General features: G+C 41.0%; 2 protein-coding genes across 38 annotated transcripts in view; one reads left to right on the top strand and one right to left on the bottom strand.

The window, feature by feature from the left end:
- GIGYF2 (GRB10 interacting GYF protein 2) overlaps window positions 1-27,518 on the top strand; it is a 70,070-nt gene that overhangs the window by 17,640 nt on the left and 24,912 nt on the right. For all 37 annotated transcript variants that reach the window (XM_085512602.1, XM_015871145.3, XM_085512591.1 and 34 more), the window contains 4 exons: window positions 2,756-2,864; window positions 7,371-7,482; window positions 8,068-8,108; window positions 25,448-25,627. In XM_085512602.1, the coding sequence (XP_085368728.1) occupies window positions 2,756-2,864; window positions 7,371-7,482; window positions 8,068-8,108; window positions 25,448-25,627 (442 nt within the window). The remainder of the gene's footprint in view (window positions 1-2,755; window positions 2,865-7,370; window positions 7,483-8,067; window positions 8,109-25,447; window positions 25,628-27,518) is intronic.
- On the bottom strand, window positions 12,676-21,032 carry KCNJ13 (potassium inwardly rectifying channel subfamily J member 13). The gene is made up of 3 exons (XM_015871159.3): window positions 20,679-21,032; window positions 15,012-15,492; window positions 12,676-14,310 (listed from the first exon to the last, which is right to left on the bottom strand). The coding sequence occupies exons 2-3, from the start codon at window positions 15,487-15,489 to the stop codon at window positions 13,688-13,690; spliced, it is 1,101 nt and encodes a 366-aa protein (XP_015726645.2). The 5' UTR covers window positions 15,490-15,492; window positions 20,679-21,032; the 3' UTR covers window positions 12,676-13,687.

Below are 27,518 nucleotides of genomic sequence, written 5' to 3'. Positions count from 1 at the left end.
TGGAGCTCTTTGGTAGTGCTCAGACTGATTTGTTTGAGATGTGAAGCAAACAGCGTTACATAGGCTAGCAGAAATTCCTGGTGTTGGTACTCCCATGGTGTAATTAACATTGCTCATCATTGAGAATCTGTGATGTGTGTTCATAAGTGTTCTTGAGGTGAATATGAATCAATTTGCTGATAGTCATGGTACAGGAAGACTTCTTCAAGTAAGACTGATAATGGAGAGCTTAAAACAACTTGGTTCCTCTTTCATGAATATTGAAGGCAGTGTAGCTTTATCAAAACTTGAAGGACAGTGATTTTTAGAGTCCTGTAGAGGACAGAGTGATCAGAACACGAACTTGAGCACGTCTGTATTAGTAGAAGCTGAACCAATCTAGCCATGTGGATTCACAGCAGCTCTTGTTTGCAGCCTGGGAGTTGTGCTCCTGGCAGCGTTGCAGGTTGTGTATGTAGTATGTCTAGGAAGAACTTGCATGACATTTCTCAAGTAGATTTAGACATGGTATCTAGAGGCGAATGGTAAATCATGTCAATGGTATGAATTTAAGTTTGTATTTGTTTATGCCTATGAAGTATAAATGTAATCAGATAACTTGTCTGTTGAGGATGTGGATATATTTCAAACAAACACTGGTCCTTTTTATCCATTATGTACCATTATGAATACCATTTGTGATGAGGATGGTGGTTTGACATAGAATTCAACTGATTGATCTTATAGTAAGTTTCATTGCATGAGATTATAGATTTGTAGAAGTGTTTTCAAGGAACTTGCCTTTTGAAGAGTGTTTCTGCAGGTGCCTTTGCAGAGGTTTCCAAGGCCACCACTGGCATATTGCAGCTTGATCCCTTGGTTTGTTCTCTTCGTTCATGTTTGGATTAGGAAGGAATTCAGTTGTCTTCATCTGAAAATCTGCTTGTGGAATAAGGGAGGTAGTCTCAGGATCTTAGTAAATATCTTTTTTGGTGTGTGTGTATTCATAGTTATGTCTCTTTTTGTTTACTGGGATAATCCTCCACTTACTAGGAAAGATTGAATCGAGACACTCGTAGGGTGGCTTTGCACCGCAGTGTCAGGGGTGGACACTGAGGTAATGTACTCATCAGCAGGAAGGATCATAGGTAATGATTTTAAAGTAACTACAAAGCAAAATTGTTCATTTTTTGAAGAAATGACAGTGATTTGTACAAGTGTCCGAGTAGTCTCTTGATCTGTGCTTTTGTCTTTTAATTAAAAAAAAAAAAAAGCGATGGTGATACTTTGTTTCCTTATCTTCATTGTCAGCTGTCAGATGGAGTAGTTGACCAGTTGTTGTAAATAGGCTTTTCTAAGTGGTGTTTCCTGTTCCCCGCTTTGAGCACAGCAATTTTGTTTATCTCTTCCAAGTGCTTTGTAGGATGGGATGTCTTCTCATCAAACAAAGCCCACGGTTGGCCTGACTTTCTGGTAGTAACTTAATTTGCAGTGTTGTAAAAGAGAGTTCCTGGGTGTTCAGAGCTTTAAAAACAAAACCAAACCAACAGTGGGGGAACAAAAATTAACTGCTTAAAAAAAACAATTCCTTGTAAGTGTTCACAGCAGGAAAGGTGGTGATTTCCTTAGAGGCAAATTTAGGTGATTCATTGTGGCTTGATGATTAAGTGATTGCTATCAGTTTTAAGAGATAGCTGGGAAAGTCAGATCACTTTTACTGGTGGCTGACCCTGCCGTTCTGCCATGGATTTGCTACTGGGCTTTTCTCGTCGTATCTACTTAGTTACCATTTCTCTGTTGAAAGAAGATCTGCTTTGTAGAAAGAATGCTCCAAGTAATTAGATCTGATTCTGAAGTAGGCTAAAATTCCTTCAGATTCCTGCTGGTTTTGATGTTAGCCATGTCGATTTCAAATCTAATTTCTTGCCTCCTTGTTGTTTGAAGATCTTCAAATGCATAGTAATTTGATTTCGTGTAAGCAATTTGTCTCTTCTGAGTTCTATCAAGAAGCCAAGGGCAGCTGTTGAGTCCCTTGTATATTAGTTAAAGCTTTCATTTGAAAGCTTTGTGAATTCAGGTTTGCTTGTTAGTATTTCTTGATCTTGTTTTCTGGCACAACCAATTGTTGTTTTTTTTCCCCAAACTGTTTGTGCTCTGGGAATGGGGAAGGGGTTGAACTTACCCATTCTCTGTTGAAGTGGCTTTTGCTTCAGCCATTACTTTTTAAATTGTATCCGTGTTCACTGTCTTCCTGAAAGTCACTATTGCATTTCAGAGCCTTTAATGCATGTTTTTTTTTCCCTAACATTGTTACTACTATGATACGTTTAGAGAAAAGAGTATTTGTCTTTCAAAGGTCAGTAAAGGCAGTGCACACAATTGTGTTCAGATCACACTTCTGTATGTTGTTGCAAATGGGTTTAGAATTGTTCCTAGTCAATGCTGTCAAGTATCAATCACTTTTTGCAACCAAATGGCAGTGTTTAAAGCTGCTGGTGTTCTAATTAGCCTAACGATCTAATAAAGAAGTAGATGCTCACTTTAGAGCATGGAAGTGTCAGGTAAGTAACCTTGGAGCAATGGTGTTGGTGAAGATGCTCTTATGGACCTCTAGAGCAATGTGTTAATGTTTCCAAGGAGCCCTTTTACTTGTCATTGTTAGTCTGTTGTAGAGTTTGTGATGAATGCAAGGAAAGCAGAACTGGTATTGGGCTATAATTGTGAAACGGGAAGTGTTTGTAACCAAATCTCACCTTGCCTCTCTTCTTCCTGACAGAGAAATTTCTCGATGTCTGTAAACAGTGCCGCTGTCCTGCGGTTGACGGGACGTGGAGGAGGAACGGTGGTAGGGGCTCCTCGAGGTCGAAGTTCCTCCAGAGGTCGAGGTGAGCTGTTAGAGTGGTGTCCTGTAGTGCAGCTCATCCAGGTTAACGCTTCTGATTGATGTTAGATGAAGCTCGGTAATAGTTTCTCCTGATTGGTTTATTTTCCCTGAAGGCTTTAACAACATCTTACAGGAAAGGCTTCAAAGAATGAAGATTGGATTCTCTGTGATAGTTCTGCATGCTCTCCTGATGCATTTCTGGTGCCTTTTTTGTATCTTTGCCTGATTGGGTATGGAAAGCAAAAAGAAAGGTAGCTTTAAATATGGACAGGGAATTCATTCAGAACTGTTAAAGGTAACTGTAAGAGCATGAAGCTGATCTGTGGGGAACGAGAGAAGAATCCATGAGTCTAGGTAAAACATTAAGGTTGTAGGTGGCATTCAGTGTTCTGAATAGTCATGTTTTATCTATTTATATGGCAAGAAGAAGCACAAGGAGATAATGAAAGATTAAATCCAGTTTGTTTTGGGAGATATTTCTAGTGCATCTCTACAGTTGGTGTCTTGGCCTGGCTGACCAAGCATTGCCACTAGGTTCAAACCAGTGTTAAATCCTGAACTCCTTCTAGTGGTTCCCTTTCAGTATGTGTGCTGATGTGAGCATTACTCTGTTTATAAGTGAATGTGGTGGGTTGTATCCATGACACTGGAAACTGATGTGTGCTTTATGTTTCTGTTACATTTGAAAAGTGCTGCTTTTCTTGTTGCTGTGTGCCTGAGATGTGTGTCTCGCATTGCTGCCATCCATGGTGGGTGGACAACTAGATGGATAAGCAATTGGTTGAAAGGCCGCAGACAGAGGGTGGTGGTCAATGGCTCTATGTCCAGGTGGAGGCCAGTAACGAGCGGCGTCCCTCAAGGGTCTGTCTTGGGACCGGTGCTCTTTAACATCTTTATTAATGACATCGATGAGGGAATGGAGTGCACCCTCAGCAAGTTTGCTGATGACACCAAGCTGAGTGGTGCAGTTGATACGGTGGAGGGAACAGATGCCATTCAGAGGGACCTTGACAGGCTGGAAAGCTGGGCTCGGGTGAACCTAATGAGGTTCAACACGGCAAAGTGCAAGGTTTTGCACTTGGGCCGGAAGAACCCCAGGCACCTGTACAGGCTGGGAGGAGTTGTCCTTGAGAGCAGCTCAGCTGAAAAAGACCTAGGGGTCCTGATAGATGAGAAACTTAACATGAGCCAGCAGTGCGCTCTGGCAGCCCAGAAAGCAAATGGGATCCTGGGCTCCATCAGGAGAGGGGTGGTCAGCAGGGATAGGGAGGTGATCGTCCCTCTCTACTCTGCTCTTGTGAGGCCCCATCTGGAGTACTGTGTCCAGGTGTGGAGCCCTCAGTACAAAAAAGACATGGAGATTTTGGAAAGGGTCCAGAGGAGGGCCACAAAGATGATCAGGGGGCTGGAGCACCTCCCCTATGAGGACAGGCTGAGGGAGTTGGGTTTGTTCAGCCTGGAGAAGAGAAGGTTGCGGGGTGACCTCATTGCAGCCTTTCAGTACCTGAAGGGAACTTACTCCCAGGAGGGGAGTAAACTCTTCGAAAGGGCTGATAATAGCAGGACTAGGGGAAATGGTTTTAAGTTGAAGGAGGGAAGATTTAGGTTGGATGTTAGGGGTAAGTTCTTTACTAGAAGGGTGGTTAGGTCCTGGAACAGGCTGCCCAGTGAGGTTGTGCATGCCCCGTCCTTGGAGGTGTTCAAGACCAGGTTGGACGGGGCCCTGGGCAACCTGATCTAGTAAATGTGTATGTTTGGTGGCCCTGCTAGGCAGGGGGGTTGGAACTACATGATCCTTGAGGTCCCTTCCAACCCGGGTAATTCTGTGATTCTGTGATTCTGTGATTCTGTGATGGTAGCTCTCCCTTGGAATACCTGCTAGCTGATTCTCTCTAGATGCAGTTAGGCTTAATTCTGCAAATGCAATGAATGTTATTTAAAATGTGGTGACTTGAGATCGTGTGGCCACCATTGTGCTCCCTAGTTTTGGTCTTGAGATCCTTTGAACATCAAGCTGCCCAACTTCCTTATCTTTCTTTTGTTTTATTTCTTTACCATTAACAATGAATGCTTATCCTATGTAGTGAGAGTGAATTGTGTTTTTTGATTGCCCTCAGTAGTCTCAGTGAGGTCTTTGAAAGACTTAGCTTAGCACTACTGTTGAGTAACTTGTGAAAGTAGCTCTTGGCTTGCAAATAGCAAACTTTATATGCAGTTGTTCTGTCTAACTGCAATGAAAACATATTTCTGTGTTTGTTCATTAAATGACTTGCCTGCTAACAGCTGGAAAACATTTTTCTTTGTTGCCTTGCAAAATTGCCCGGGTTCAAAACATTACCTGGTGCTGTTTGCAAGGAATCTGTGACAGAGATGGGTGAAGGGAGGAACAGGTACACTTGAAGAGTTCCAGGGTAGTTTAACTTCAATTTCAGCTATTTAAAGCTACAACTAGCACTTGGTAATACCTTCTCCATAGTTATCTTGTGCTTTATTGAGAAGGATTGTGTCTGGCTGATATGCAAGAGATCCCTGTGTGGTGCTTGCTTTGTTGTGAAACTGTTTAACCATGTAATGAATTACCAATTGGTGTGGCTCATAAAAGCCATTTGCAGAGTGAGACTGCCATTGTCAGTACTGCATGTGTCTCATGTCAGAACGTGAATACAGAATTCAGTTCTGGAGCTGGATCGTCTAAAGAAATCCAGGCTCTTGCACGTGACCTTTTCCTAATTGACTTGTTTTCCTGGGAGCTCCCTGCGGTCTGTAGCTAAGCCTGTTCTTTGTGCAGTTGGACTGGAATGTCAGCGTTCATGAATAAGAGCTTCAGAGGAGTAGAGATTTAAGTAGTCCCAGAAATGGGCTGCAGGGCTACACACACCTTGTTTTGTAGCTGTTCCCTGCTTGGTGAAGATGTTTAGGAAGAACACTTTGCTTCTCATTAGCACTCTTTCCCCTCCTGCCCCCTTTGCCATTTATAATCTGTCCTTGGTGTTTTTTGAATGGGACTGAAGTACAGCTTGACCCCACAGACAGCTGTAGGGTGAACTCCTGGGATCAGTTGCTTTTGTTGGGATTGATTTATTGATTTATTTTGCAAGGTTATCCTTTAATTCTGACTGTTTCGGTGATTGAGCACAGCTGAAATATTGATGAGCCACGTTGCAGGAGGGGTGTGTAGAGGGGAAGTGTCACAAGCTGTTGCTTCACACACCTGCAAAGCTGGCGTGAGCCATCCTGCTGTCAAATGAGCTCTCGTTCTGCTCTTCCCCGTATACAAGGTGTTTTCCTTCTATTGCCAATGACACCTCTGTATTGCTAGCTCTGCAAGCTGTATGTTACTGATAACCAGTGTGCATTTGGACTTCCATGTGCTGCAAGCACAGATACTGCTGTCCTTCACTGTACAAACGGTAGAGGACATCTGATTTTGCAGGGCATGCATCTATTCACTTCCAGTACCTCACAGACACGAGGCAAGTCTGCATTGGCTCTGACAGCCTGTGGCTTTCTCTTGTGAGCTGTTCTCATTTTATCAGCTTATACAAGAGGGAGGAAGAAAGGTTTCCTGCACAGAAGAAACTGGGCAAAGATGTCATTGTATGAGATGCTTAATTTCCTGGGTTTTGAAGAACTGCAGGATTTTAGGGGGCCATAATGCATTGATATTGTGCTGCTATGCGTGTTACCATGTTTTTACTGCTCTTTGTATTTGCAGCTTAACTTTGCACTTATTTGTCAGTCTTGTATCAGAACTCCCTTAATGTTGGTATTTATGTTTTTTGTATGGGCATTGCAAATTGTTCTCTTGCCTTGACTGCTCAGTCAGCTCCTTTGCCTCCACCTGCATGAATGTAGCTCAGCTATGCTGATTTAGACAGGTCAGTTATCTCTCCAGTGCTGGAAGTTACCTTGAACCTCTGGGGACAGCAGGTGTTGTTTACATTGTGTTATTTTGCCCCACACAAACTCTGAAGGCATGCTTCCAGATGCTTCACTTTCTGACTTTGAAGCTTGATACTTGGTAGACACAGGAGGAGATGATAGGTTAGAAGTAACAAGATGTTGTCTTGCTTTGTACCCATCTTGTGATTCTTTTCCTACTGTTGCTCTTGGGTTTTTTTTTAACCTTGACAGCAGGAGTGATAAGTGCAACTACAGTGTGGTACCCTCACAATGAATGCTGCTGTTAAAAGCAAGCTGATTTTTATGTGTGTGAAGTGCACATGTACTGCGTGGATGTTGGGAGCGATGCATCCTTGTTTGGTAGTTTCTCTTGGGTATGTATGTTTTGTGTTTTTCTGTGCAGCACTGACTGCAGAGTTGTTTGCCTGTTCTGTCTGATCTTACGCTGCTTTGATAAGAGTTTTTGTATGAGACTTCTAAGATTTTGATCTTTTTTTTGTTTGTGCTGGTGCTTAAGAATGCAAGGGACGACTGGAAAGGGCAACCTACCTGATGAAGCTTCTATTATTATTTATTCAAACATTTGTGTTTTTTGTCTTTTCAGGCAGAGGCCGAGGAGAAAGCGGTTTCTACCAAAGAAGTTTTGATGAAGTGGAGGGTGGATTTGGGCGAGGAGGGGGCAGGGAAATGCACAGATCACAGAGCTGGGAGGAAAGGTAACAGAAAACTCCAGCACTTTCAAGTTCTCTATTTGCATCTGCTCAGCTTCTATTTTTTGCCTTTTGACTTCATAAAAATATGCTTAGGTGTACCTGTGAGTGGAACCTCTGAATTCCTAGGGTGAATCCAGTAATTGTTTTTCTAGAAGCTTGGTAGCAACTGGAGGAGTAATTAAGCAAAGTATTTCTCTGACAAATTCCTAGGAGGAAGGAACTACTCAAAGAAAACATAAATGATGGGCACTAAGATGGAAATCAGTAACTTGTGGAAAAATATATGGATTTTTGAAGGATTCACTTTACCTTTTAGTCTTGATGTTATTGCATTCATAGGGTTTAGGGCCACGCTTAAAAACTTGCTTAGTTGCTAAAGGATACGTGTATGTTGGCATTCCTGCTAATTTCAGTTATCATTTGGGCCCATAAAAATCCTGTCCGTCAAGGTCTCATTTAAAGACATACGATAGCTAAACAAAATCTAAATAACCCAACGCCAAGCCAAAGTAAACAAGAACCCCTCTTACCTGAAATGAATGGACTAGTTCTAAAACCTTATTTAAAACTTTTATTCTGCCTTTCTAGGGGAGACAGACGCTTTGAAAAACCAGGGCGAAAAGATCCAGGTATGGTTTTGTTACTGTATGGGAAGAAGATGGGAGGGAAGAGCAAGGATGTGTTTTGGGGAAATGGCTTAAATGTTCTGAAAGCTTTCTTACCTGCTTCACATTTGTTAACAGAAGGTTTGTGGTACTGTGCTGCTTTACTCTGAATGTATTTTCAGCATTGTTTCTGCCCCAAGTAGATTTTATTTATTTGATGAGTGTATGTTGTCTGCAGTTTGAAAAAAACTCCTGTGCATCTGAGAAGAGGCTTCACTGATAAGCTCTGTGGGTACTCTGTGGAATTTGTTATTTAAATACAGCTTTTAAACATTCCTGGTACATATTGTTTTGGTATCTAGAACTTCTGGACCATGTCAACTGTTCCGTTTTTCTTGAATGCTCACTTGTGTGGAGTAGATCCTAATGGCAAAGTGTTGAGGTTCCCATGGTTATGGAATGGACGTCTGTCCAACTAGTTTAAGTCTTTGTAGAGATCTTCTGTTCATTGAATTTACCTCCTTCCTTCTCTCTCCCAGTACAGCTGAAAGAGTATACCAGTATTTGTACCTGCCACATTCCCTGTTCTATTCCTGAAATGGTCCACATTGGCTATGTTCGGGAAAATCATTAATTTTGACCCAGTGTATCTCTTTGATTATTCACCTGAATCTGAGTTGGAGTGTGTTGTTATCCAGGAAGTGGAAAATACACATTTTTGGTAGCATCTGCTTTGTGTGAGTGGTGAGAAGGAAGGTTCTCCTATGTGAGCAACGTGTGCTGTAACTTCTGTTTCATGGGGTTGTGCGCTGGTCGTTCCCTGATGTGACCTTGCCCTTTCTCTGTGGCATGTTTCCACATGCCTGTACTACAGCTGTTTAGTGGGACTTCTTGGCAGGACTGTCAGCAAGCTTTTATTAGACGCTTCAATAGACTTTGAAGGAGTACTGGCTAAACACACTCCACAGTGAATGTGTTGGAAGAGCCTAGTCAGAAAATAGGGCTGCGGGTTGGGTGTAAGGACCAGCAAAATTCCCAGATGAGATTTGATTGCAATTGGAGGTTGATAGGAATGTGTATTAATGCCTAAACAGCAGTCAATATTTTTATTTCTATTTTTTTTTTGAGAGAGAGAGAGTAGTATAAGTTTCTATCTCAGTAATCCAGATTACCATGGAGGCCCATGCTTTTAGGAGTCTTACTACCATGTTTTCTTTCAAGGCCTTCTGAATTCTCTCTCCATGTACATCTTGTTTCTTTTTCCTATATCTTAAAGAATACTTTTCATTCGTTTTGTTTTTAAGATGAAAAGTGATTAACTGCAATGGAGCTAATTTTCCTCATCCTCTCTTTTCTTTGCGAGCTCTTAGTTCTGAAAATAACTTGGGATTTCTCTGAGATTGCCCCTCTTTATATCTCCAGTGGAGAAAGTTTGTCTTGGAGTGTCTGCTTATAGTAAGAGACCTTTGGGGAATGTGAAAAAGTGCTGTTGAAGTTTCAGGACTGCAAAAATAAAAAACACAAAGTACAAATTAATGTTGGCAACTGCAAGAACAGCATTGATCTACCATCATTGGTTCTTTATTTATTTAGCCCCTTACCCTTCCTCTTATAAAATAAAGCACTGCAAGATCCTGACTGAATGTTGTGCCGTGTTTCTGGGTAAGGCTGAAGAAAATATTGCCAGTCACTTTAGGATGAGATGCATCTCAGAATAGAATTTGTGAACTTAATCTGTGTGAGATGTTACAGAAGCTGGCTTGGACCTGAACGTAGATATTAATGCTGCACTTGCTCCAGCATGTCTTGTGTGTAATAACTGTCAGTCATCAGGATTTCAGAGTGCATCTTCTGGGAATGATTTTTGGAAAGTTGGTGTCCCCTTGTGCTTTCTTAAAGTGCTGGTTCACTGTAGAGGTTAAGATGCTTTCTTTCCATTTGTTAAACTTCACATAATACCTGGTTGCTCCTCCTCTAAGTCTCTTACCGTATTACTCTTTTAGTTTAATCTTACTTGACCAAAACCTCTGTAGCACAAGGTAATAGAGACAAAAGACGTAGAATCCTTGTGATGTCTTAACGTAAAATAATCAGCCATTCATGTCTGTTATATTCCTCTGTTTGAGATTAATCGCCCTGTAAGTGGAACATCATTTTCCTGAAGGTAAAGAGGAAAGAAGATGGAATGTGTGGAAGGTGCTGATCTGTTTTGATTCAAGTCCTGATTAATAAATAAGTAGTTAGTACTGTGTACATGCTTTTGAATGACAAAATACTTAAAGTATCAAGAAAGGATACAGATGTACCAAAACACAGCCCTCGTTAATGCCAAACACTAGGAGTATCATTTACATAGCAGTGAAAGCAGGAAGATGGAGTGAATTGACATGCAGTTCATAATGTAGGCTAATGTGCTCTAGCAGATATACCTGTTGATTTCTGTTGTTCTGCTTAAAATTCCAAGTTTAGGATTTTATTCTTTAATTTTACAGTGCTTCAATTTTCCATTGGTTTGGAAAGGACCTGAAATTAGCCTCAAATTGTGTAGTTCAGTCAACTTGTTTGCTTTGTTCAGGGCAATCATATTACAAAACTAATACAGGATGAGAGGAAGCTTTTCTGATGGGTGACAAGAACCTTTCTATTAAAAATCATGAGATAAAAAGGGGAGAATTCAGTAGAGAAATGCTTCTCAAATATTGAGGAATTTAGGGTTCTTCAAAGGGGTTTTGCACTCATATGTTTGCAAGTTCTCATTTAGCTGATGCTAAACAGTGTAAACAGTGTCAGTTTACAAATTAAGATGCACGAAGTATTTGTGAGTTTCTCTTGCAAACTGTCTAAGTTTCAGCAGACTTTGAGACAGCAAATTGCCTCTGGAAGGCTGAGGCCATTAGCAAAGAAAATGAGCAAGTTGTTTTCTAGATCACAGCTATGTTGGAGTTGCAAGAAAGCTGCTTAATTTTCTGTGCAACCTCTTGAGTAATTCCAGCTTAGTAACCCCGGGGATTTGAGTAGTTATCAGCAATTACACATTGGTACAAAATAATTGTAGATGAAACAAGACATTTAGAAAGTCAGTTGTGGAATCTCGTTCAGTTCCATATAATGTGTGTTTATTGATTAAGTTAAGAAGACTCGAACGTAAAGAGGCTGTTCCTGTGAATGTATTGAGGGTGTTGAATTTCTTTCCTTTTTCTGGCTTGTTTTTCTTCCCTACCTCACCAGTATAGGTATATCCAAAGAAGGTTCATCACATTTGCTTTTGCAACGTTACAGAAAGCCTAGAATGCAGTTTTGCATCCCTGCTTACAAGCAGTTTTTTTTCTAGGCTTCTGATTTGCACCATGGCCTGTTTCCAGTGCCTCATGAGACTCCATGGTTCACCAGTTCTGCAGAACAGTGAAAGTGATATGGATGTTCTCCCTACCTTTTGTTCTGCACTGTTCTGACATACATAACTATGCAGTTGCTTGTATGTCTCGTTTGCTTCAGCAGTGTTCTGCAGTTGTGTATTAGCAGACAGCATCTAGGGTGTGCGGAAAAGACTCTTTCTTTATACTTGCTGCTCTACCCCCTTTTAAACCACATCTATGAAAATGAAATGATTTTAAAAAGAAGAGACCTTTAAAAGCAGGTCTCAAGTCAATTTAGAAATTGGACTAAGCAACCAACACTTAGATTAGATGTTAATTGAAATTAGAAGTAGCTTTTTGTAGCTTGGGCTACAAAAAATGTGATTGAAGTTCCCACCTTGTTGGGATTGTACGTATGAATTTTACAGTAATTTCTCTGAGATTGGAGTATGTAAGAGAGAAAATGCAGTACTTCATACAAAGCACTGCTCTTGGTTATTTCAGACTTGACACAAATTCATTCTCTTGCTCTCGCACTGGTTCTTAATTTGTCAGAATTTTCTCAATATACTGCATTGGGATAGAAGGTGTGAAATAACATCATAGAAGGAAATAACAGGGAATCATTGGTACTGATGGGAAGATTAAGGAGGGATCTTTAAACTGTGTATGGGCCAACAACTGGGAAAAACAGGGTTCAGAGGCTGTGTAATTTAATAGCATTGCTCTGCAGCTCCACAGTGTTCATTAATGCTTTTAGGTGAAATTAAATTCCATGAAAGATTTTGAGAAAATCTAAAACAAAACCAAATCCAGTTGAGATCTGTAATGTGGTCAGGCAGTGCTTAGACAAGTTGGAAATGAGCTGAATTGCTCAGCTCCTCCTAGTTGTGAACACAGTTTGATTTTGAGGCTCAAGAGTTTGGTTAATGATCTCTCGTCCCTTTATTCCTGCTGCTGAGCAAAGTTAAAGGGAAGTGTGTTTTGTTGAGTATTGTGCTCCTGTACATGAAAGCTAGTTAGACCATCTTTGTTTGTGGGAAGTCTTTTACTTTTGAGAAATTAACTCTTTCTTTTGATACTTGACTTCTCAAGGATGGATGCATAATAGACATTGCTTTTGTTAAGAACTTGTAAATAATTATCACTTGTTCGATTTATTCTCTAGCTTTTTGAATTATTTAGGAGCTTTAGATTTAAGTCTTACTTGCAATATACTCAGGAGGCACTTTAAATACAGAAGTCCTGTGTAGTTTAATTTTTTATTTTAAAATTGATTCAGGTGTCTTTGTAAGTATTTTCGTGCTGTATGTAAAGGCAAATATTGATGTTAAGAAGCATAAAATACAAGTGGGTGCAGTTATACTTCTCATGTGGATGCAGTGTGTCCTCCAGGGTCAGACTTACTTGAGAAGCAGCACAAAGCTGAGGACACATGAAATGTATTGGATGTGCTTTTTTGCAAGGATGTTCATTTAGTATGGTCTGCTTTCCACTGCTGAATAATTTATTTGGTGTTTCCAAATACAAGAAAATTTCCAGTCAGCATTTGCCATATGCATCAAGATCTTTTGATAATGTCTTCATAGACTGATGAGGAGATGAGTTGTCCTCATATCTGATGGAACAAAAAACTACAGATAGTATTTACAATTCTGCTTAATAAGCAAGCACAGCAGGGGTACTTCTCACTGCTGCGAGAGGTTGGCAATACTTCCTAGGAGTAAGTTCATCCCTCTGAAATCAGATATAACCAAGTATCTCAAAGAGTGAAAATAACAGAAAAATCAGGGTCTTGAATCAACTGAATTTCTTATCTGTGGACTGATGTATTGACTGAGTGACTCCATATTGGTTTAGCGTGAGATTTTTCTCTTGTGTTTTTGCTGTCCAATTTTGTCACAGGCTGAGCTGGTTAATTGGGATTTTGGTCAGCTTTGGAAGTCTCTCCTTTCAGAGTCACGCAACTTTAATCACAATCTAGTGACTTCAGCAGGTAGCTTTTCTGATTTCCCAGAAGCAGTGAGTCTTGTACCTGCCTTTGTCCTACATGGTCAATCCAGCCTCTCCCAAGTTTACATGGGCATGCAACTCCTCTTTGCTTTGCATACTGTGTGATCAGAAGGAGGAAAACAGGAGAGATTGTTAGAAGATCGCAGGGCAGGCAAGGAAGGAAGGTTGTCGATGTGACCTCGAAGTTTAATAATAATTAAAAAAAAAAAGCACAAAGTTCAAAGTCTGTTCCATCTATTCTGTGAGGCCAGTCTCAGAGAGCTGGAAGCTGTCGACGTGCTGTCCGTTGATGCGGATCTCCTTGGCAGTCCTCCTTGGATTCATTGAATCGGCTGCAGCTGGGAGCTCAGGAATTGTCTTGTCAAAATTCTCCATCTTGATCTGATATTCACCTTTGGCACTGCGGGCCAGCACAGGGGCAAAGCGATGGTACAGCGTGATCTCTGAGGGGAGGTAGGATGTCCTCCGCTGACACATTTCTCCTGTCCCTTCCTGCACCGCTGACAGAAAGACGACCAGCTCAAAGTGGCGAGCAGCCTCTCTTTGGAGGAGAGCGGCCAGTGGGCTGGATGGGATGATTGAGTGGTAGTAGGTCAGTGGGAAGGTGAAAAAAGGACACTCATCCAAAGTAACGCTGTCTAGGTGGAAGTCGATACTGGTCTGGTGCAGCTGACCATTCTCTTGTTCTTGGTAAAGAATAGCAGAAATCTGGACGCTGGTGAGTGGGCTGGCACGTGTGTTGGCCACCTGAAACATGAGGTATGGCTTCCCCTCTGTGTGTGTCACCACGGCAGAGCGGGTGAAGCGGATGGAGAATGCACGGTTCTTTGGTCGGGCGATCTTCGCCACAAAAGCACCTGTGTCATGGGAAAGAAGGTACTGAAAGTGAGGGTTGTGCCTGGGCTGTTTCCCTGCAGTCTCCAAGCTACATAAAGCAGTCCAAAGGAATAGAAACTGTACGAGGTCCTTTTCAAAACTGCAAAGCTGCCCACTTAGTACACCTATATACTGTAATTAGCAATAGTATGTGATCCTGATAGGCTACTGCTTGGTAAGTTATAAATTGCTTAGTATGCAATAAATTGAATACTTAAAGTCTGGTGACATAACTTAAACCTGAGAAGCACTTTAAGGAACTTAAAGTATCTGTGAATAACTTCAGTATCGTAGAAATTTCCATTATGTTAAGTACTGAGGAATGCATAAGCACTGACCTGAAGATGAATAAAAATCTCCACCTAGACAAGTGTACAACTGTTAAATTGGCTTTATAAATATTAATCCCGTTGAAAAGATTCTTTCCATTGAGAAGTAGATCATGGTATAAAAAATTAAGTGATTGATAGAGGTAAGTTGGGTACTACCACAAGTATCAACCAGTGAATAGCAGAACTTTCTAATGCAGATCTTGATGCTTCCTAACACTAGTTTATTATTACATAGCTGAGATCTTGTCATCCCTTTAGTACCTGAACTTATCTTTCTCTCAGATATTACTTATTTCTGACTTAAATGGCATAGATCTTGAGATACAACAGGTGTAAATATGAGAGATTACCTGTGATGAAGGCCTCCAGCATGAGCCCCAGCACCATCTGTATTGCAAGCAGGGCAATAGCACTGGGGCAGTCCCCGCTTGGGAACATAGTACCATAGCCAATGGTGAGTTGTGTCTCCAGCGAGAAGGAGAATGCAGCTGTAAAACTGGTGATATACTTGACACAAATAGTGTGGTTGTCAGGTGGAGAATCGTGGTCCAGCTCCAGGTCCCCATTCATCTCAGCCAGCACGTACCAAAGCACTGCAAAAACTAGCCAGTGAATGACAAAGGAAGCGGAAAAGACAAGCATCATCCATCTCCAGCGCATGTCCATTAGTATTCCCCACGCATCTCGGAGGTATGCCAGGCCTTGTCCTTGTGCACCATCCATCTGGAATGTGCTGTGTCCATCCTTTGTGACCATTCTCAGGTATCTTTGGGTTAGGAGGGGAGTGCTGGATTTGGTGTTATTGCTCTCTATCGTATCTGTTCTCATGTTCTGGAAAAGACAAAAGAGGAAAATAGTCTGCAGTACAGCATATTTGTGTTTTGCCTAATGTTCACAGTTTTTGACACATCAGCAGGGGTTGAAATACTGCAGCCAACAAAGGAGGGCTTATACATTGCAATCCAGAGAAGATTAAGTCAGAAGCCTGGGGTGGAATTTACCACTATTTGTGGTAATACTTAGCTAAAATAGATTAAGTTTAAAAATGTAACCATTTCTCACATTTTCCCTGCTTAGTCACTGTATGTAATTGTATACTTTACTTGTCTGAATTTATATTTATCACGTGTTTTAAGTCTTTGTAAGCGTGTGTGTGTTTGGGGGAAGGGGATTAGCAAAGTGTATCTGAAAATTAATTGTCTTGTATCAGTTTAGTTTTGTAACTGTTAGTATAATCACCTATACTATTATGAATACTGTTAACAGTACTACTATTAACAACACTACTACATGTTATTTTTGTAACTTGATTATGCATTTTAGGGGGATGCAGTAGTTTACCTCACTTCTACCAAAATAGCTGTTCTTTTAGGCTTTCCTAGCTCAGGAAATGATTGCTGTTCTGTCTAGCTAAGCAGTTAAGAGTGTTCAAGGCATCGCTGTTTCTGAGTTTGAGTTCACTTATGTAAGCATAGGATAGAAAGAGGGCAGGAAAGCAGTACTTGAAATAGACAGTGATACGTCACTTGTAGTTCAGTCTGTCTGAGCAATGTATTTTTTTTTGTGAATTTCTTATTAGAAAATAGGACAGCAAGTGTGTGGGAATCAGGGGATGAGGGTAGGACTGTGGGGTGTGGGAAGCAAAATGGACGTATGTCAGACTTTAACATCAAAACTTTAACAAACTCATCAGGAATGCCGAGTGGCTTTCAGAAGATGTTGACCACCCAAATCCTAAACTTGATAGGTATTGAATATTTAAAGTTCACCCGGAACAATTAATGTAACAGATAATTTAAAATAATATTTATGATATGTTTACAAATAGCTGCAGAGGATGCATTTTTATAGCAGGAGGATTTTCCAAATATGCATACATTCTGTAAGCCGTAATTATACGTGGTATGTTTCATCAGTTTTGTCAGTTTCTCATCAGTTTTTTCCCCCTTTTTCTGAATATATCAACATGTAAAACAAGTGTATGCACAAGTTAAAGGAACTGGAGTCCATCTGTGACCAAGAAAGCCATCTTAGTTTTATGTTATAACACACTGGATTTAAGGATCCTAAAATTTGGACTGAATTGATAAAATGTCTTATGATCTCTGATCCTGAGAACCAGTAGTTTTCATGACTGTTTCCTTGCTCTTGATAATCACATAGTTGCAGTGGTTGTGAGGGACCTCAGGAGCCCCCTACTAAAGTTGGTTCCCTACAGTAGGTTGCACTGGAAAGCATCCGGTATGGTTTTTGATTATCTTCAGAGAAGGAAGCCTTACCATCTCACTGGGCAGTCTGTGCCAGTGCTTTGTTAACCTCACGTTAAAGAAGCTCTGGCTGAGAAGAGCCTGGCCTCATCCAGTTGTCTCTTCCTTATTAGACATTTATAAGACTTGATAAGGTGCCCTCATGATTTTCTCTTCTTCAGGCTGGACAGCCCCAGGTCTCTCAGCCTTTCCTCATAATAAAAATACTCCAGACCCCTAATCATCTTTGTGTCTCTCCACTGGACTCTCTAGGATTTCCCTGTCTTGAACTGGGGAGCCCAGAACTGGATGCCATACTCCAGATGTGGTTAAAGTTCCTTCCAACCTCTGCAGTTCTGTAATTGTTTGAATGGAGAACACCTTCAGAACAACATGCCTCTAGGTGTAACATCCTGTATTCTTGAAGGAAAAAAAAAGTGCTGCAAAATTCTTATGGTATAATGGAGAGCAGCATCTGCTTTATAATCTCAGCGTTATTTGGGCCTGAAAAACATGCTGGGAAAATGTGCATCTTTTACTAACTGGTTGGTGACAATCCTCATTGGTGTTAATAAGCACAATAAGGAAAAGAAAACATAGTTGATATGTTTTTTTGTCTCTGTTTCAGACCTTCCTTGCATCTAGATTAAGCAGCAGACTACCCTGAGCAAAATGCTGTTAGTATAGTTGGGTCTCAGTTTCCTTGATAAGGAGCTTTCTAGGGTGGTGGTTAATGACTAATGTTCAGGCAAAGCCCTGAAAAAATCCAGTCAGTCTTCATCATTGGGTTGTTTAGAATGTATTCAGTGGAAGAAGAGCCATTACAGACATCTCAAGGATACTTGGCAAAGAGAACCTCTGTTAACCTCCAGCAGTGCATTTCTTGGTCCTTTCATGGTGTTCCTTGAGACTTACAGCAGGGAAATTACCTGTGTGGTTCACCATGTAACTGTCCTGATCTCATTTGGTAGAGGCTTCTGATCTTTCTTCTCTAGCACTGTTTTAAAACATTACCCAGCTGAGTAGATGGCAGCAGGTAATGTAGCACTGGAAGCTTTGGCCACAAATCTAAACTTCGTGGGGAGGGAATGATGGCAAAGAAATTGCAAAAAAGCTTCAAGAGCAATGCAGCTGTTTTAGTATAAAAGGTGAACTGTCATGTGGGAAGTAATTTGCTCAGGTTAGAGGATCAGGCTACTGAATTTCTCAAAAACAGAGTCAACTTGAGTAAGCGTGACTTCAAATTTGAATTGTCTTCTCTATACTTATTTCCTTGCCCAATGTAGTCAGAAACTTAAATTTCATCTCCCTGTTAGTAATTAACTAATAAAATGGTAAAGTACGTTTTAGACCATCTAACCTGATCCTGTGCAGTGTGGTCCTTGATATCCCCATATCAATCCTAGTTTCAGAGTAAGTTTTAGAGAAGATGTGCAACCTTGACTTTTGTGTTTTGTTGGATAACAGGTCTCCAGTGCTGGAATGGATTTGGTTCCTAGACCAGGTTTCTCTAATGTCATCTTTTAACCTTTATGATATGCTTTTTGTCTGGTTTTGTTTTTCCTGGTTGTGAAACTAGCTTTGGGCTGTTTCTCCTGCCAGCTGATAACCCCTGACTAGAAAGACAGAAGCTGTCAGCTGATACTGTCTTAAGCCTCTCTTTGCTTGCTGGCCAATCTTTAATTTCCATTCACTGTTTCTAATCCTTCCTGTTTCCAGTCTATTGAAAATTCAGTGGTTATCACCAACTCCAATGTTTTTGGTGATTCTTTTTAGTTTTTTTTAAACCTCTTTCTTTACTGTCTTTGTCCCTCATTCTGACTTCTTTCTTTCTTACAATCTTGTCAGACAAGCCACGGTAGGGTGAGTACCATAGTTTAACTTCTATTAGTGGCTGGACAGGTTCTAAACTGACCTGACTTGCTAATGGCATGTGTAATAAAAACTTGACCTTACAGAATACTGCTCGCGTTTCTGAAATTCATGATCCAACACACATACCTTCCCACACTTTGCTTTGTTACTCAGATGTTTGCTTTGTTGTGTTGTGACAGCTCTTTGAAGTAGTGTTGTACTCTGCACCACTGCAGTGCTTTCCTCCATCTTTTAAGGCATCCATGAGTGGGTGGGGACTTATTTGCAGTCTTCATGTTTTTGTTTGTCTTCCCAATTGAAGGAACTGATAATGACACTCCGGTCTGCTTTTGGTTTGGTAAGTTAGTGCACCTGCAACCCTTTCCAGAGCCTGAATGCTGTTTTGTGGAGGTTTGATCCATAGAGACTTTACAGTGCTGCCATACCTGCCCAACTTCTACTCTTAAAATCTATTCCAGTTGATCTTAGGAGGGATTTGAGTCGATTTATAGTGTGCCCCTTTATTGCAACAGTGAGGCAGTCAGAGAGGACTTGCTGTTTCCAGAGAGTACTGCAAAAAGTGCTTACAGCTGTAACAGAACTTGAGGATTAATTGGAACCCAAGTGATGGCGTCATGCCTGCTTTTTAATGAACCTGAGTTCAGGTAACCTTACACTTCAGAATTCAGTATGCTGTTAAAATCTCAATATTGCTGTTTTGCCATGGGATGATGATCCTTGATGCTTTGATATTAACCCTAGGAAACAAACATTTTTCCAGAGCTGATGACTTCACTGGGTCATAAAGGCTGCACTGGGGCTGGTCTTAGAAATGTAGATAATTAGTCGGTATTGTAACTGCCTTAGTTGAAAGCTTATGCTACAGGATAGTAGGATAGTTAGAATTTCAAGCATGTTTGTCCTTTAGATTTTGTAAATAATTCCTCACTTAGGTGAATAGAAGTTGGTGACAAGTAACTAGTAACTAGTCTGCAGAATTAAGGTAAGTTTTCAAGACTTGACACAAACAAAAAGAAATGCTGTGAAGACAAGAACTTCCTTTGAGCCCAAGTGCTGTGAAAATTGTGACAAAACAGGATACCAGAGCTTTGCTTTCAACCTTCAGTGACTGTTTATTACAGAGTGCACTGTAGGAAAGGGGAGGGAGAAGATGAAATGGGGTAGAGTAGAGTACATCTTATTACAGCACAGAAGAATGACTTCTTAGAGACTTGATTCTTGAAGATCTTGGTGTTTTTGAAGAGCAGTCCTGCACTATGTGATACAGTCTTCCCAAAAGCTTGTCTAGTATGACCGATAGCTTTCTAGGCTGTGGCAGTTGAGACTTGAAGTTCATTAATGGGTTCCTAAGTCAATAGTGCTAGCTCACAGCGGGGTGTCCATAAGTAATAGATCAGAATGCATTGATTAAAAGGGAGTGAAGACAAGACAATAAATTACCAATGATAAAAGTGGCTCTGAACAAACAGAGCTAATTTCTGACGTTTTTGGTGGAATTGAAGTGAAATGCTGAGTTGATTGATGAAAGAAGAGGTGAGGAAGATTTTCTCTAAGTACTTGTGTGTGTAACACCCGGTTAGACCGGTGGTAGACTTGCTATGCTCCCTTGTTTCCAGAGCATTGCAAAGTCTTTCCCAAAGTGTTGATATTGAAAGCTTTCTTCAAGAACATTGTATGATGGCTTTGGATTTTGCCCTGTGTGCTGTTATGATTGAGGTCATTTGAGAGCTTTTTCTTCTTCAGCAGAGGGAATCAGAAGCTTTTAAGGCAATACTGAACTTGACAAGCTTTAGAAATAAAACTTTGTGCCCTGAGAAACAACTTCATTTTCTTTCATTACAGAATGACAGAATAATTGCTAAATATACAGTAAGAGAAATTGTTTAGGGTACTTACCAGTCTTTGAAGGATTTGCTTGTATGCGGCAAAGGACTGTACCTGGGCTCTAGAGAAGGGACCACTTGTGTGGTGGTCCCAGCACTGGCAAGAAGCTTCCCACAAGTGATTGGTAGAGATCTCCTTTACAAAAAAAAAAAAAAAGAATTAAAAAAAAAATAGGTTTGTATGCCTTGTTCTTGTGTTTATAGTGCAGGGGGGCTGGCTTTCATCTGAAGCTGATTCGATTGGTCACTTTGTCTGCAGGGGGGCTGGTTAGCTCTGATCATGTGGAAAAGAATGCTGGTTTGTTAGGAGCATTTTCCTTTACCCAACACAAACCCTTAGCAGGCAAGGAGAAATCCTCAAATGCCTACTTGGGGAAGGGGTGTGTTTTCCCCTCCCCTCCTTCATCAAGAATATATTTAGATTTGTTTAATCTTACTTAAAGTTTTACTTGCAAGTTCAAAAGGCCAAAATTCCTCTGGAAAAACTGAGTGGAAAAAGCTCTGAGATTGCTGCTGAGGAACAAGTGGTTCTCTGATACTTTCCTTCTAATGCGTGCAGCTACTGTTTGGTGAGGTAGTAAGGGGAATCTTGTCTTTATGGTGCTTCTCTAGTGCTGCTGCTGCTTCTCCTCATTAGGTCCTGGCCTCCCGAGTGCCTCTACTAAAGGAGTGTGGGCTACAGCTGGTAGTGTAGCCTGTGGTCCCTGCTCAGCTGTAGCTTAATTCTAGTCAGAAGATGTAAATCTGTTGGCTGCTTTGTGAAAACATGAAATTACTAACAGGATTTTGCCAAAGCCTGGGAATGAAACAGTGCAGACTGGGTAAGTTGTTGTTTGTAAAGATGCAGTGAAACCGCTTGTATGCAGAAAGTGAAAACATTTTCAGTTAGGTGTGTTCTCTCTCTTGCTTAACAAACCAAAGCAAATTGGGAGAGTTCTTGTAAGGAAAAGCTTCAAGCTGAAGGAATGCACAGAGCAGCCATCATGCTGCACTACTGAACTGAACTCTGAGGACAACTTTGTAATGCAGTTGTATTTCTCGCTTGTTTCCCCTTTATGAGCTGCTGATCTGAGGGCTTTCATCGAACGTCATATGTAAGAGGATCTGAGAAACAAAGGCTGCAGTTGTTTGCACTAAAACTACTGAAGGCCTGCTGGGAAAATTATTAATGTAGACTTTCGTGCTTAGAGAACAAAATCCTCATTTTTTTTCTTCTCTTTAACATTCTCCCAACACTAAATTGCAAGACGTTAATTCTTTGCTTCATTAGCATGGAACGTTTTTAATACATGTTCAGGCACAGCACCTAAAATGGTGGCAGGCATAGCGTGACCTTCAGAACCAGCACAAGTAATGTAGTGCCGCCATCTTGGTGAGCCTGTGGGGTTGGTGATGTGACTTGCCCTTGACTCTTCCCTGCATACTCCAGTGGATTCAAGTCTCCTTTGAAGGCAGCCTTTTATTCAACAGTGGGTGAATAACAACAGGGTGGCATGAGTGTTTTTTTTCTTGAAGCACATATTCTTACAGAACGTATTTTGCCCTGTGGAAAGCTCATGGTGTCCAGTCACATGTTTTCTAATCTGATTTGGCTGAATGACTTGGAAACACAACATGATTGTACAGCAGATGAAATAGCTATGCTGTCTGATTTCCAGGTGTGTCCTATGGAATGAAACTGTTGTTCTTATATGTGCAGTTAGTGACTTGCTCGTGCTGGTGGGCAGCCGTATGTTTAGTGAAGAACGTAGTAATGTTTAATAGCATCCTTGAGGGTGGCAATCAGGACTGAGAATTTGTGAAGGGAGAGAGAATGGAGAGGTAGAAAATGTCACCACAACTTCGGATTTCCATCACTGCCTCTGTCTGTAGATGAGTCACTTCTCTGTGTGTTCCATAGATAAATGCTGTCCCAATGAGGAGGTGGCATTTATTTGGGAAAGTTACCTTAAGGCCACTTGTTCTATTCTTCTGTAAAATGAGCTGCAGGATTACTTGTGTAGGCAAAGTTATTTGAATGCCATTATAAACACTTGCTGAGAAGGGTTTTCTTTTTGTCCTCGCTGTGTGGAAATGTGTAGTTTGCAGCAGAAAGAATAGAACAAATGAAGGCACTTGGACCCCCTTAGGTTTCCCGCTGTTCAGAGCAGGCGGTGTTGCTGTCAGTCTTGCTATTTGTGCTTATTTCCTCCATGCACTGAGCATGTCATAGGAAACGTGGCCGGGCAGCAAGCAGCACTGTTTGCTGGGGCAGTAGTTAAGTTCTCTACGTGAACATGTTGCCATGGAGCCATGTCCCAGAATCCCAGTCTTGCCCTTTGCAGTTAAGTCTTTCTTCAGCTCCATGTTGCGCAGCTGTAGGCTTTTTTGGCTGAATACCAGTGGGCTCTATCTGAAGTTTGCTGTAAACACCGTTGCTGGCTTTGTGACAGACTTGAACAGAGGTGCCCTTTTTTCCTGCTCCTTCTCTTCAGGAAGTCCAGTCAATTAGTCCCAGGCAAAACCATAGACTGCATTTTTGTTTTTTGCTTCTTAAAACATTGCCAAGTGCTGACTCTGAATTGGTCATTACAGCTGAAAGGAGTGTTCTCAGGACTAGGAGCCTATTGCAGTGTCAGTATGTAAGACGTTGTAAAGAGCTGGTTCCTTGGTTGATCTGCCTAATGTTCTGCATCATGTAGTGCCTGATCTGTTTTGACACGTACCTTACTGTCCTTGGATGTTACTTGCTGTGGTGCTTCCGGATCTCCCTTCTTTTTGATCTTGGCAAACACCAGCAAGTTGTGTCACCTCATTGGAGCTACATGTTACTAATTCTATGGTGGGCAATGGGGATGCAGTTTCCTGCCCATGTGGAATAGAAAACCTGACTTAAGTAGTTCCATTCTTGGGACCAAAACCAACTGTTGTAAGCGCTGTGAACTGCACAGCCTGAATTGGATCGGGTGTGCCTGTAGCATATCTAGCTGAAACAGGGATACAGGCATTCACTGCTATTGTAGACTTCACAATACTGCTTATGAAGCTCTTTCTTTTCTTCTTAATCTCCATATGTCTTAGAAGCAGCAGCGAGAGCCTCTGGGTCTGAGGCTCATCTGCTCTGTTGAGTTGCAGTTCTCTCGTGGGTTAGACTGTCAATGGTCTCAGTGTATGTACTCGTGCTTTCAGGTGGCTTGGCTCTGCTGCTGTGTTTACTGGTTTTCTACTGGATAAGTAGTTCCCAAAACATAATGGTTTTAAAAACTTAAAAAAAGGTGGAAATGAGAAAAAAGTGTATTTTAGAGTTACTGTTCTGAGATCGTTGTGTGACTATTAGGATAGAAGAACTGTGTCTTAAGCATGAAGGCGTTTTCTGACCCTCCTATCTACTTGCTAGGTCAAGGCAATGCAGCCTTGAAAATGACTCTAGAAACTTATTTTACTGACAGCTGGGGAAGTGTTTCACATGAACTTGGAGCAGAGGAACCTGGGGGCATCTTGTTTGTGTGTTGTTCTCTGGTTTTAGTTCTGCATATACCCTTCCAGTATGGTCCCTCCCTAACACAGCTTAGTGTGTAAGATTTTGATCTGGAGAAAGGAAAAGGCTGTCACTATTGTGAGGTGGCTGGGAAGCAGCGTGGGTTCTTTTCAATCTTAAATCTTAATCAGTCTTCACTGCATTTTATCACTTCTGGATTTTAGAACATGCAGGCAAGTTTACTATACCTTTCTTTGTTAGTTGAATGCTTTTTTTTTTTTTTTAAATTTTTCGGCAGATAATCAGTAGTAAATTGAAATTAGGGAATTAATAGTATCAGTGCTGTAGCATCATGGTGGTTCTTATGTGAGTTCTGGTACTACACAGCTAAATGTACCTGAAGTACACAACCCACAAGTCCTGAAACCAGTACCGCCATTTATTGCAGTGGTGGTGGGTCCTCATTGGAACAGTTAGAGCAGCACAGTTACATTATGTGAGTGTACATAATGCATGTGCTTTTTGTGAAAACATAGACACAATCCTTTTGTGACAGCATTGTTCTTCATTAAGTACCTGAGAATTTTGTTTTATTTCAAATATCATGTAGTATAAGTTAAGAAATGACCACCCAAAGTTTCTGATAGGTTGGTCCTTAAGCTTGAGCATAGCTGCTTCTAACTTGCTCTTACACTGACCTCAGCTCTCCAGAAGATGCATTCAGATGGTAATATTAACACTGTTTTTCTTATTTAGTCCTTAGCCCTACTTTACATTTTCAGTCTTCCTTAATATTTTGCGAGGATTTGCTTTATTTCTTACAGGATTGAATATGTAGCTCATCTTTTTAATATGCAGCTAGCAAATATCTTTGGTTTAAATCAAATGCGTATCAGTTTTTCATTTATAATTGTATCCATTTTAAGATGAAGCTTTTTGTGATGCAGTGGTTTGTTTTCTCTCTGCACACTCTGGCTTCTTACAGTTTTCTTTGTCTCATAATATCTTTTTCTCTTCTGTCTTTCCTATCAGTGTTAAAATTTCTTGTATTCTTTTTCTTCTGAATATTTTTACATACACACGCCTCCCCCCAGTCTTTGTTCAGTCTTTCCATCCCAAGGTACATAAGGATGTGGAGAAGTTTCCTGAATGTCTCTGTCCTGTGTTCCCTTCTGTTCCTTTGCTGAGTTCTTAACACCTCTTGTGATGTGTTCTTCTCTCTAAGGGAACAAGATGACAGTCCTTGTGTTTCTCGGTACCTAAGGACCGGACTTGTATTTCTCTGTGTTTAGTTACCTGGGGTTTGTTTGCTTGTTTTTTTGCAGTGAGACCAAACTTTGAGGAAGGCGGGACAGCAGCAACAGGGAGGAAGCATGAGTTTATACGCTCTGAGAGCGAGAACTGGCGCATCTTCAGGGAGGAGCAGAATGGGGAAGATGATGATGGAGGCTGGCGACTGGCTGGGTCACGCAGGGATGGTGAGAGGTGGCGTCCTCACAGCCCAGGTGAGAGGAGGTCTTGAGAAAAATGCAGCCATGGCTATAGGGCAAGGGGTGGTGGGTAAATGAGGGCATGGATAAAGTAGAGGAAAGGAAGGTGGCTTACTAAACCATTCAGGTTATTGATCTCTTTCTGGTTTTCAAAAGATGCTTGCAGTGCTAAGAGGCATCTTTTGAAAGATCTCATACATACTGTGGTTACAGGATGTCCCATCTCTTGCTAAATTTCAAGTAGCTGTTTGGTGTTATGTCCCTCTTGTGGGTTTGCTCGACTTAAACATTGATTTGTCAGAGTTGCTGGAGAAATGCAAAGCAGGGCTGTGGCTGAAATCAGGCCTTTTCTCTGCTACTTGGGAAAGTAGCTGCTAGCCAGCCTTACCTTTGGAACTGAGTTCTTGTAATGTTTCTTCTGGTTATGAAAGGCATCTAAGGAGCCAAGAGAGGCCTGTGGTTCCTCTGCTGTTTCACCTTTATTAGGAAACCAAGGGAGGCATGGGACACTTCCATGTCTGAGGTGAATAATTGATTTTTATTTTTTTAAATATTGAAAAAAGTCACATTTGCTCTTGCAATGAGGTTATCACTGTTACAAACACCCTGAAAGATATTCAGTACTGTAATGCAAGCAGTTGTTACTTCTGTTCCTAACCCTGTCCACAGGCATGTACTACTACTCTGCCCTCAAACAAATGTTAGTTTGTACTAAAATTAAGCAGAGAGCCCAAGGGTATATTTACTATCAGCTGTTTTCTATTTAGATCAGGGCTAAAGAGCAAATTCTGAAGGAAGTAATTTTTCCAGTGTTTGGTCACGATTGTTCATCAGACACTGTTGCTTTGTTACATATTTCAGATAACATCAAGCCAGTTAAGATAGTACCTCATGATGGTCAGATGCAGCATGATATACAGGAGTGGAGTATTTTGACAGTGCAAGCCTGCATGCTTTAGTTTGAAAGGAGGCATAGAGACCTTGAAGTTCAGGAGTTCATTCATGTTTTGGACTCTTTATTTCCCTCATAGAGAATATTACCACTTATTTGAATTTTTGCTGTCATAGACAATTAACTTGTATTTTTACGTTTTAAGAGGTGTAATAACAAGTCAGTGGTAGAAACTATGAGAATCTGCAGAGAAATTGCTTGTTCTGAGATAGAAGACAGCTGTATTGTACCAGTCTTGTAGTTTCCATCAGAGCTGTATTTGAGTTTTCCTTTTAGTAGCAGCTGAAGGACTATCAGTGCAGTTTTAGTCGCACCCTTGCATTAAACAGTGAGTTTAATTTAAGCTGGCGTGGCTTAAACTGCTTCTCTGTCCCTGCCCTGCTGTTAGGTAGTAGTGCTAATCATGCACCTTGTCAGAAATAGACACACATCCTTGTGGAGAACTATTGCCATTTGCTCAGCTGGACCTTCCTTTGACTTGGCTCTTCATGTTCCCCACTGGATTGTGTGCTCTGTGATTACTTTTTCAGACCTTCTAGTTTAGGGTTGTTGTGCCTGAGTTTATCATCTTTTCTTGTGAAGCAGAGAACCCTTAGATTTGCCCAGAATCTAGCTTTTCCAGCTTTTGAATTCCTTTCAGCTGTGTTTACTGCAGGATGGCTGACCTAAATCTTCATTTTAGTGGCATTGTTATTAGGCACAAAGGAGCAAGAGGATGGACTAAGGCTGCTTCAACACAGTTGTTTCCTTAAGCTTAATTTTGTCCTGTAGCTTAATTGTATCTCCAGTTGACTTCCTTGACATACTTAAGAAAGCTACTATTTGTCTGTGCTGTTTAAACTGTTCTCACACCTGATTTGAAGTGAGGACTCTTGCTTCTTCCCTTTACTACCAATACTCAGAAGTCCATCCAACTTATGAAGATAAACAAGCCCAACTGTCTCTGCTGCCTAA

This window comes from Coturnix japonica, chromosome 12, assembly GCF_054131305.1.
Source record: "Coturnix japonica strain WE chromosome 12, WE-NBRP24, whole genome shotgun sequence".
Classification (NCBI taxonomy): domain Eukaryota; kingdom Metazoa; phylum Chordata; class Aves; order Galliformes; family Phasianidae; genus Coturnix; species Coturnix japonica.
Note: the sequence above shows the minus strand (reverse complement) of the source record. Positions and strands in the feature narration are given on the sequence as shown.